The 12,190-nt window shown below is 40.3% G+C and overlaps 1 protein-coding gene across 3 annotated transcripts in view; it reads right to left on the bottom strand.

Annotated features, from left to right (window-relative positions):
• Positions 1–12,190, bottom strand: part of plxna2 (plexin A2) — a 160,418-nt gene that overhangs the window by 87,058 nt on the left and 61,170 nt on the right. For all 3 annotated transcript variants that reach the window (XM_004560401.3, XM_004560399.3, XM_004560400.3), the window contains exon 4: positions 6,971–7,105. In XM_004560401.3, coding sequence (XP_004560458.1) covers positions 6,971–7,105 — 135 coding nt within the window. The remainder of the gene's footprint in view (positions 1–6,970; positions 7,106–12,190) is intronic.

The raw sequence follows: 12,190 nt of genomic DNA, 5'->3' as shown, positions 1-12,190 counted from the left end.
GTCAACACCTGCCTCCTTTCTTGGGATTAATTACAGCAAGATAAAAAAGTAACCACTTCAGTTTTGTGTGAGGATTTCTCTGAGTTTCCTTTTTTTTTTAAAAAAAAAAACAGTATTTTCAAAAACCTTTTTTCAGACAGAACTAAAGCCACGCCACAGGTATCACTTCAAAACCCTTTCAGATGATAAATCTTGATTATTCCCCATGAATAATACATTATAGCCTGGCTGCTGACCAAAGCAACTGAAATAATACAGTCACTGATTCTCAACCATGTGTGATGAGTGCTTGCCCCGAGTGCCAACAGACAGAGCAGCACAAAACACCACAAAAGACATGAAAGGGAGTCATACAAATGTTGATAATCTAGGCCCTATAAGACCCCATCAGTACTGGAGTAGCTGTCACCATTTATCCCAGTATGCTGCATTCTGTTGATAAACTAACAACAAAAAGAAACAAAGGCTGCTTCGGGTCTTCTGTGGGCCACAGTGGCATGTGTGCTTGAATGTTCTCCCATATGTCTAAACTCCTCAAAAGCAGCACACTACACAAAAACTACACACGTACATACTCAAACACAAACCTGCCCTCTGTGGTTAAAAAAAAAAGAAAAAAAAGAAAGGGGTGTGTTTGCATTCTCAAGAAAACAAAGCCTGATAAAAGAAACTCTGGAAGTATACTGGAAAAAAGGAGACGTTAGTAATGACAGAAAGACAGAAAAGCTCTTTCCACACATATACTGAAGCCTTGAACCTTTCTAGACATCACCCACAGGAGGTGCACATTAGAATGCAAATGAATCAGTTGAATCAGGCATAAAAGGGTCTTTACCCTGTCGGCTCCCCAGTACAAAGTCCATATGATATCTGGCTGAACCATGTGAGAACTCCAGAGAGTATTTAACTTTCTGGAGATTCTCTCATGTGCCCTGCCACCTGCATGCTTTGCCCAGGTGCCACCCCTGATGAAAACCAGGCAGAATGTCTGCAGTAATGAAAATGCATCTTACATGAAGCGCTACATGCGATGCTGAATGGCAGCCAAATCTCTTGATAATGTCCACAGTTTGTCTATCATCAAAAATCCATAAGTAATTTTTTTTTTTTACTTAAAAGCCAACAAAGTGACCACCTTACACATGTTTAAGTCTCTATACACTGGCTTCCAATATGTTTAATAATTCATTTAAGATTTTAATAAGCCACCATATATTGTACTGCATGCTAGCCATAGAATCCTAGGCAGAGGATCTTTTATCTGTTGTAAAGGTGAAAACAAGAGGGGACAGTGTTTCATGGTCTGAGCTCCATTGCAGCTCTTCTGGAATGAAGATATTAGGTCAGCTAAGCCATTGTGCTGCCTCATTAAATAATAATAAAAATATGAATAATAATAACAATAACAACAACTATGAGGATTAGCCAGATGGCAGATACTGAATTTCCAAAACCAGTGGCTTAGCTCTACTGCAGCTGCCATTCATACTGTACATGAATACTTTATCAATCTAATTGCAGAATCTGGAGAGACTGTTATAATACTGGAGTATTTTTTGATGCATGTAAAGTGGCTGCTAGTATTAATATTAAAGAATAACCTTTGAAGATAATACGTGGTGCATAACCATGTGTGCTTTGTAAATGTAGAGGAAGATGTGGTACTCACTTCGAAGCCTAACGCTTTTGATACAATTTATGCAGAGGTGCTGCAGGAATGTAAGACATATGACGCATCGAGACAGAAAAGACTGTCTAGGCAGCAGCTCACTCGAATCTCCCAAAACAGCAATGACAGCAGAAACCCCAAATTTTTGGATTATTGGTATAAATATAGAAACAGTTGCGCAGACAATTCGCATAACATGACTCAAACATGTGATCTGGCAGAAATCCATACAACGGATCTGCCGAATCACGGGATACACAAGGACATTTGTAATGCACAAACTTCAAAGTCAGTCCTAATAAAATTAAACGATTTTATTTGATTAAACCAGCATGTCTTGTGATTATTCAAAAGAGGCACCATAGTGCATATACACAGATAAATCTTGAGATGAAAACCTGCTGTTATGTATTTCAGGACTGTCAGTAATGATACAATACCCCTACAGGAGGGCAAACACACACACACACACACACACACACACTGCTCAGGGAGTAGAGAAAGCCAGTGAGCCAGGTCTTTTCATCAGTTCCACTGCACTGCCTCGCATTGGGCCAATCTCACCACATCATTAATATGGTGAATGCTATTGTCATTGCATCTACAAAACAAAAGCACAGTTTAACATGGCAGGACGATGGATCAAATATGAAAAAGGGAGCTATTAAATATGTTTGGAGGTGAGTCAGTGATGGTGTCTTGTGTGAGAATGTGAGAAAGAAACAAATGAAACAAGAGAAAAGAAAAAGTTTGCTAAAATATTACACGAGGAAGGTTGTGTGCAAGTCAGACTGAAGATTCACATGCAATAGGCTATAGGTAATGAAGTCTCCATCAGCCTTATGGACTTGCCATTACAATATTGAGAGATTGGTGTTTTCATGTATGTGCAGTTCCAGTGTTTTTATAACAGTGTACACATGATAAGGAGAACCAGTGCATTGTGACTAAATGTATGTAAATGAATACTAAGGGAAGCATGTGTTTTGTTTGTGTGACTGTGTGTGCATCCCCGTGGGTGCCTGTCTGCATGTTTGTATTCACAGAGGCGTTGCACATCCCACAATTCTTAGCCACAACACAGAGTGTTGTGTGTGAGGGTGTGAGGACAGGAGAGAGAGAGAATTCTGGAGCATGGCCTTGCTGAGCAAATTTTACTCTTGCTCTCCCAATTTCTGTCCGTCTCCCCCTTAATGTCTGTCTCTCTCTTGCTCTCTCTGTTCCCTCTATTTCCCACTGTGCCAAACACAGAGGACTTCTTTGTTATTCAGAGTAGGAAATGCAACTGGAGCCAAATCTGCCTTGGTTTCCGTTTGATATCATCCCTCCTTTGTTCCTGCCGTCTCCCATCGCCATGTGCTTGGCCTTAGATGGCATTAGTCAGACACATGGGAACAAGTAGAGCTTAGACAAGATATAGCTCGTGATGTCCTGGATGTGTGACTACAAGTGTAGCTCGAGGTGATATTTAAGCTTATGATGAGATAAAGGTCAAACTGGGCAAGACAAAATACATGCAAATTTGAATTCCAGGCATACTCCGGAAAACTCAAAAATATATTTGGATCACAGCTTTGCAAGAAAGGTCTTCATACGAAAAAATATGTTGTTTTACCTAACATACCAAAAAAATGAGGATAATTTTGAGCACAGTACACTGCTGTGAAAAATGAGCTCATGGCTAAGCTGATACCAGTCTATGCATTCAGCTGGTATTTCCCATATAAGACATGCCACTCAAGCTGCTTTAGCCTGTCCAGAGTTGCTGCACACCTGCAAGCTGCTTTGCAACCCACTTTCAAAAAAACTCCTTTACATGGTATATGACTTAATGGTCATATTTATTGTCATTGGTATCAGCTCTGTTCTTGTTGCTGATCTCAGTGTTTTTTTACTTTCCATATATGCACAAGGATGAGTGGGGATGTCCTAGAACAAGCAAATACCAAAATGCAACCAAATATATATTACTGCAGATGAACATAACGTTCCTTTGCCACTGATTGAACTGTTTCCAACTGAAAGGGCCATATGGGTCACATGCACAACCTCTCTACAGACACTGTCAGATATGGTAAATGGCCTGTATTTGTATAGCGCTTTACTAGTCCCTAAGGACCCCAAAGCGCTTTACACATCCAGTCATCCACACATTCACACACTGGTGATGGCAAGTTACATTGTAGCCACAGCCACCCTGGGGCGCACTGACAGAGGCGAGGCTGCCGGACACTGGCGCCACCGGGCCCGTGGGCCACCACCAGTGGGCAACGGGTGAAGTGTCTTACCCAAGGACACAATGACTGAGACTGTCCAAGCCGGAGCTCGGCAACCTTCTGATTACAAGGCGAACTCCCAACTCTTGAGCCACGATATGACTATCAGGAGGTGTCTTTCAACATGCATGCCAACATCCCTGAAGAAATTGAGCATGTTTCAGTATGTGTGTGCGTGTCTGTCTCCTTCGATCCTCCCTAACCCCTAGAGAGGAAGACAGAAGAATCCCTACACTGAATACTAATAATATTCACCACGATCACCTCTCATTCAGATGACTAGCAGTTATGAGCTCAACATCAAAAGCTTCTTTCATCTGCAGAATCAGTGAGAATAAAGGATTTAGTAAATATGGGAAAGAGACTTTAGAATCAGTGCAAACTCTTCTTTACTTGCTCAGTCCATTGCTTCAGAGTCATCAGTTCATTGTCCAATACCTGCATCTTATGTTTATGCATGAAATTTTTATATTTCATTTAATATCAATATACATGTTTTGTTTATATATACATATCTATGCAAACCTCCTCCAAACATAGAGATGTACAGTTATATCTTTTGATTAATATACTATATAAATACTTATAAAGAGGCTTGATAAACTGTATTATTGTGGGGTCTTTACCTAAGAATATAAAGCGCTTTTGAGGCGACTGCTGCTGTGATGTAGCGCTATATAAATAAAACTGAATTGAACTGAACTTAAATAGTATAATTTGGCCTTCAATGTACATTTAGATCCATAATTATTTTGACAATAATTGTAATTTTCACTCTGGATTTTAAATCAAACTGCCAATATTGGACTGAACTGAAGACTTGAAGCTTTAATTCAAGGGGTTTAACATGAGGACTGCATTAACCTTTAGTAATTATCAAAAATTTTATATATGGTCCTAATTTTCAGAGGCCTGCATATAATTGGACATGATTGGCCGTTTCCCTTAATATATCATGAGAAATTAACCAGATAAAAGACCTGGAGTCCTAAACACTGAACTTGCATTTGGTAGCTCTTCACAAGAAATCTCAGCACAAGCTGTCAATTCAACTGTACAACATCACCATTAGTATGAAAAAACAAAAGAAACCCTAAAGAAATAGCACAAACTTTAGGAAGGGCCAAATCAACACACTGGTACATTCTGAAAAAGAGAGAAGGCAGAGCAACACCAAAAAAAGCATGTAAAATGACTAAAGTTTTCCCTTTAAATACATGAAATAAAGACAAACTTGTACCAGGATGATGGTAGGAGAGTATTTAAAAAAGGTTAAAATTAAAGAACAGCTCACGATCCATAACGTAGTCTGTCAAACATAGTGGAGGCAGTGTTATGGCATGGGCATGTACGGCTGCCAGTGGAACCAGGAGACTAGTGTTTACTGATGATGTGACTGCTGATAGAAGTAGCAGGATAAATCCTGAAGTGTACAGGGCTATATTCTGAGCTCATATTCAGCTTAATACCGCAAAACTGATCAGACAGTGCAAATGGATGATGAGCCAAAGCATATTGCAAAAGCTACCCAAGAGTTTATCAAGGGAAAGAAACTGGATATTCTTCAGTGAAGGCATAACAGCACAACATTTGATGATCTGCATGGCTTCTAGAATTTAGGCAGCCACTGATTGCAAAAGATTTTCATTCAAAATATTTCTATTTAAAATAATGTTAGCTGTCTAATTAAATTTGGGGCTCTTAAATTGAGGGACTATGTATTGTTGTAATTCCTAAATAGTTATTGCAGTACTTGTTAAACTCCTTAACTCCTTAAATTAAAGCTTAAAGCCGGCACTCCAGTCACATCTTGATTGCTTTTAGAATCCAGAATGGTAGTGTGCAGAGGCAAAATTGTGAAAACTGTGTAAATGTCTGAATATTTGTGGCGATGACTTTAGCAAGCTTTAGCAAAAAAAGATAAACTAGAATTATAATCTTGGAATATTTTTTGCTCAAAGTACTGAGCTGTTACTGGTGAAGTGATCCGACTTTGGCTTTATTGTTATTCTCACATCAGGTAGGCAGCTAGAACTGTGCAACTTTTCAAGTGTTTGTTTTTATATATATATAAAAAAAGAAAGAAAGTGTAAGTCATGTGCTGAAGGATAAAAAAAATAACGTAGTACTACATTTACGGCTCCGTTTTCCCGTCTCTGAATTGGACATCATTTCAAAATTACTCTTTTACACGTTATCCATCCACCATGGATTCAACCCATAAGCTAAAGCTGGGTGTGTTAAAAGAAGAGATAAGAGGAGAGGATGGCAATCTATCACCTCACACTGACAGCCTTGCACGTTGTCTCTCTCTAGGGCTGCTACGCTGCCACGCTCCCCTGCAGCTGCTCCTCTCCTCTTCGCCTCCTGTTGTCATCTCTTTTCCAAGACACCATGTTTTCCCCTCCTTTGCATCTCCTCCCTTCTACTCTGCCCTTGTGTCCCCTTTTACCCTTGTGTCCTCGCACTTCTTCTACCTGTTTAGTATGTCAGTTGCATTGATGGTTATCAGCTGCTGCCCACCCAGACTGCAGTGCTGTGTCACTTCATTAGAAGTGTGAAAAGATGACCTTGCACTCTGTCTCCATTTTTTTTTCCTTTACTCCTAAGTCGTACACTCCTCCAGCTGTCCCTTTTCCATCATCACTCTTTCTCCCATGCTTCAAGCAGCCAGTCAACCTGCCAGTCTCTGCCCTTCTTCTCCTTCATCCACTCTCATTGTACCTTATCTTTTCCTCGTCTGTCTATTTCGTTTTCCCTGCCCTCATTGTTCTCCTTCATTATCAAATGCTGTCACAATGTCCCCTGCTGTGCCACCCTGGTTATTTATAGCTAACAGTAGGTGGTGGATTGCTGATGTTGAGAGGTGGGCCATCTTGCGCCCTGCTGGAGCTCACACATTCGCACAATATTCCTGACATTTCGAACATATGCATACAGAGACAAAGGCACATTAAAACCATCTCTTCTTATGTATGGACACTTGCGTCACATATTTTCAAGCATGCAGCTTTCAAATACCTACCTGTCTCTCAGACATGACGTAGAGGTAGTTGCGGTCAAGAGAGAAGGCCATATCCCTGAGGACAGGGCTCCCATCCTTGATAACCGAGATCGTTTCATACTGAACACCACCGTGAGGAGGCCCATCAACACGAATCTGACAAAAAACAGAACACAAACAGGTCAGATTTAGCTATTTATACCTCAGTGACAGCAGGAATAATAAAACCAGATAAAAATGATTGACAGGAATGACAAACATGATTCATTTTTTTTGTTTTTGTTTTGAAAAACACTGAAATTATTTAGCTACTTGACGTTTCAGTTGGAGGTGGAGATTCTCCTTGAGGATCGCTTCCACTAGAAAGAATGAATATGAATATGACATAAAAGCTTTTTTATAATTGCCAACAACTGTGCAACAAACCATAATATTTTCATAGTATGAGGTAATGTAAGTCCTCTATAAGTTCCTTGTAAGACGGGGTTATAAAAACTGTGCGGAATTATTTGTGGATATTATTAGACCTTTGTGAAACTTGAGCTGTGTTTTGGTTTTCTCTTTCCCTCAGTGAATGATGTATTTGCTCAGGAAAGCTTTGAACTTGAAGCCAAGACCAACGTACTGCAAAAGCAATGGAAAAGAATTTAAATGACTTATATTAGGCATCTGACCCAAATGGGCCAGTGCTAGCCTTCGTCATTCATTAGATCCCCTTGGCCAGACATAAACAGAACAGCAAATCTTGAGGAGCAGCATGGGTTGTCTAAACTTGAGTGGGGGTTTTCTGACGTTTCTGTGATGTCACATGTCACTAGGCCCTCCTCCAACCATGAAAGCTGATGGCTTTATCATCTGTCCATCCTTGCATGCCTCCATCCACCCAAATATTCATCTGTTTATTCAAACAATGACAGCACCAAAGAGCTGTCAGGCTCACAGAGGGGAAAGTCAAGGTCATATGTCTGTCAAAACAAGATCTACAGCGAAAGGGGGGGGGGGGGGGGGGGGGGGGGTGAGAAAACGAGTGCACGCACAAACTGTTGTGTACGAATGTGTGAGCAAGACCATGTGTCAAACTGCTGGATGATCAAGTAAGAGAAATGTGATTTAAGTTCACACAAAATCCCTGGAGCTCTGCCTTCAAAGCTTGAGGGTTAGTTGGGTACACGACAGCAGGCACCACAGTTAAGGAACAAAGCTCAAAGTGGTTAAGCCTTCCATGGCTGACCTACATCTGACCTTGGCAGACTAATCCAAACATTGAAAACAGGACATATGTGAAAACCATATGTAGGAGGAGAAAGGCAGGATGTGGGGGCCGTGCCAGTCTTCATCTGGTTACTGACACTGCAGTGTGGAGGGAGACCTCAGCAAATATGCTCATCCATAAAGCATGTCGGCGCACGGCCAGGCCAGCACTGTTCTGTTCACTACTGTGTCAGTGTGGGTGTTGTGAGTGCATTTTTGTGTGTGCACCCGTAGGAGCAGTCTGTCATGCTGTGATATGTGTCCTAGCAGGCTGCCACTAGGGATCACAAGATAACCCGACCTTCCCACTGCAGGCCTGCAGTTCATCTGAATCAGATCGCTATCACACAGTCTCTCACCACTGTCCAGGGGCTTTTAAATTAACATTTGGCCAGAAAGAGACTCACATACAGAGATGTCTATGAGTGTGTGAGGAACAATATGGAACTCCAAAGTGTTCAAAATTAAATAAATAAATAGGTCAAGATGAAATAAATAACTATGTGAATAAATAAGACACAGATATGTAATGTGAGAATGATATTGTGAAATAATGGAAGAACAAACATACTAGGCCTACCAGCAACAAGACAGTAGAGCTGCTCTATTAAGGCAAAAATAGTTTTTTGTGTTTGCTTTTGTGTTTTTGTTCAATATAAAAACTACAACCATTTTACACGATCATTTTATAAGGTTGGGTGACTGGTCAAATATGTCAGGAAATGGATACATCTATTGTAGGTTGTTGTTTTCTATATTTTCTTTTCAATTGTATTTTGATTATTTAGCCTACATATTTAGTGCACTTTAAAATAAACTTGATTATTAGTGATTAGCGTATTAGGCTCAGTTGCTGAATGTGCACCTAGTCCCCCTGCTACATTCGGCACTGACAGAGAATGTGCAACTTTTTTATTTTTATTTATTTATTTAACATATTACACAGCATAATTAACACAAACAGAATGAGGTACACTGATTTTAATCAATAATAATTTTCAGCTTATCTTGTTTTTATTGTAGCTGTTGGAGCCAACATTAAAATTGAAAATAAAATTAGATTAGTTGCCCAGTCCTGTTTTAAAAAACAAAAATAATAATAATGCAAGTGCAAGACTGTTTACAGAGACATTGTATTAGTGACTGGGTACGAGGGAAGAAGATTCACTAATACTCTCTTTCTCACTCTTTGCTTCTATGTATGCTTTTCCCAAAGGCTTATAGCTCACAAAGAAAACCGAATAAACATTATTGACAAATGACACTCTCACCATCCCACTATGTAAACACAAACACATTCACATCCAGATTTTTTTTTCCCTTTTCTACAGCAACTGTAAATCTTGCAAAGACTATTATATTAACACATATGTAGACACACTGTTAGAAAGTATAAAAAAATATGAACGTTTGTGTGAATTGGGTCAGTTAAATACAAGTACTTTCCAGAGCAGACTCACCTCTGGGTGGGCGAATGAGAGAAAAAAGAGAAAATGAAAACCCAGAGCAAGTAAATGGAGGCACCAGTGCTTAGTGGACCAAAAATAATTCTGTCAAAGACTCCCTCTCTTTACCACACTCCCACACTACTATTCCACCAGTCAACAAAATGTACCACCTGAGTAAGCGACTCTCATGCTCAAAACATCTTTTTCTCAGCATCGCTTTACTTCAACATTTAGCCTGCTCTCTCAGGTACTTAAATCTATCCCATCTTTGCGCTGTACGACCTTGCATTATTTATCAGGCCGGGTGAAAAAGCTGCAAACAAGTTGGTTTCATACCCTCAACTGCCTCACAATATTACTGCCCCTCTATTTTAAGACTGCCCATCCATGGAAACAACCCCTGATACCCCAGAGAGCTCTCCTTTGGTCTGTCCTGGCCTGACATGGTTCCCTTTTCAACACCACAGCCATTAGCTAGCCTCTCTCTATCACCAGCATTGGAGAGCTGCAACTGAGTATAGTTGAGTAAGAGGGGAAAAAGTGAAGATGGATGAGATTGTTGAAAAACAGTCTACATTCTCCCCCGGGGCCACCACGGGCAGCTTTATGTTGAAGAGAAAAAACAGCGCTGTCATGAATGATGAAAAAAATATGATCACGGTGAAAAGATGAAAACAGGCATCATAAAAACTTGAAGCACACAGATAGCTGCGATACTTGGTTTTAAAAATCCAAGCCCCTTAAAACTATCATGAGGCAATAGTTTAATTATAAAGGTGGTGGTGTATTTGGCTTGAAAACTTCAATATGCACATCTGGACTCCGCAGGTAACCAGCATCTTTTGCCATGCTGCCAGAACCTAGCAAAAACAACAGATTAAAAAACAACAACTTTTGCTTTTATTTACAGGCTTTCTGTCACAGCACCTAGTCAGCATTAAATGGGTAGCTGTTGGGGGTGGAGAGTGGGGCTGGGGTGGTTGGCCAGCAGGGAAGCCATGGCAGAGGCATCAGAGGCCTCCCCTTGTGGCTACAAGGCCCTGTGCCAGTGGGGTGCTTTTGATCAGACCATGTAAGCACCCTGAAAAAACGTTTGAAGATTGACCAAACTCCAATTCAAATTGCCCTTCTCCTTTTTTCCCTGTCCTGTTCTCTCTCTCCCTCTCTTTCTCTTGCTCTCTTTCCCTTCCTGGTCTCTCTGGTTTTGAACACTGTGCCAGACACTGAATCCCCAACTGCGAGAGTCCGTGTGAAGCAATTTGCTTGAGTGCGGAATAAATCCTACGTAAAAAGTGCATCAAATGTGTGTTTGCAGTGTGTTGTGGATGCTGCTGTTCTACAGTAAAAGGAATTGGAAAGAACATTAAAAAAAAACAAACTGCAGTTTCATCAAAAAGAAAAAATCAATATTAAATGTAATATATGCAAAATGCCAAAATGGTTTTGATTTGGTCTCAAAATACAACCGTGAAGTAACATGAGATGTAACAGTATGTTCATGTCTATAGATTGATGTCTGTTTCACAGCTTGCCCTGTTCCAAGTGTTTGTTCAACAGTAGACGCTCAATTTCTAAAGAATTTTTCTTCTTTAATGGTCCAGCTGCTAACTATTACCTGAGAACTGTTTTCTTTTTAAATATGTGTGGAAATCTTATTTTCAAAACTTAGCCTTGAGGGAGGTTAGTGTTCTGAAACAAGACAAGCATGTGTACAGCTCGTTGCCAAGACCAATACAGATCCAGAGAGTGCACATTATTTTACCACCAGATTTCAGCTAGCAGAGCAGAATGTAACCCACATATGAGAACCTTTACCAAACCACAGAGTACAACACACTAACACCTTGCATTGGGATAGAATTAAGTCATACTGTAGGTCTTCCACCTACATGTTGTACCAAAATAGTAAAACAAGAGTTGATTTCTAGGAGATTATGCTCTTATGGCTGAATCTCAAAGAGAGAGAAAGAGAGTCCCTGAATAACCTATCTGGCAGCTATCTTCTGCATCTGCGCTAATCCAGTTCAGTAGTCTTGAGTGTTGAAGTGATAGGCATTGCCTTTATCTGCTTGATCCCACACACTGGATTAGATTCTGCTAAAGTACACCACCGCACACTTTCACACGCTGTCTCAATACACAGAGATACCACAGAGGCAGCTATGTTTAGGTAAATGGCACTTGTATTCAGTTAAGGTCAAATACAGTTTAAAGTCAACCAGGAGACCTGACATAGACCACGATGGACTTTCACTAATAAAGCCCAGTTTCTCTGATAGAATCATTGAACGTGGTGTTGAGACTACCACCTCACACCTTGGATCATATGACAATTGATAAACTGCTGAAAGCATTTTAAGCACCAGTGATGCTTCTCATGATTTCAAAAGCTTTTGTGATAGCCAAAGGTGCTCTTATGCCATCAGGTTTTGCATTGCAAGCACACCTTTAAGAAAGAAAAAGACCTTTTCCACAAGCTCAGAATTTGTCTTTTACCTTAAAACCCCTCCAATGCATGAGAATATCAAGGAAACAGCCTTGA

The sequence above is a fragment of the Maylandia zebra genome, linkage group LG20 (assembly GCF_041146795.1).
Source record: "Maylandia zebra isolate NMK-2024a linkage group LG20, Mzebra_GT3a, whole genome shotgun sequence".
Taxonomy (NCBI): Eukaryota; Metazoa; Chordata; class Actinopteri; order Cichliformes; family Cichlidae; genus Maylandia; species Maylandia zebra.
Note: the sequence above shows the minus strand (reverse complement) of the source record. Positions and strands in the feature narration are given on the sequence as shown.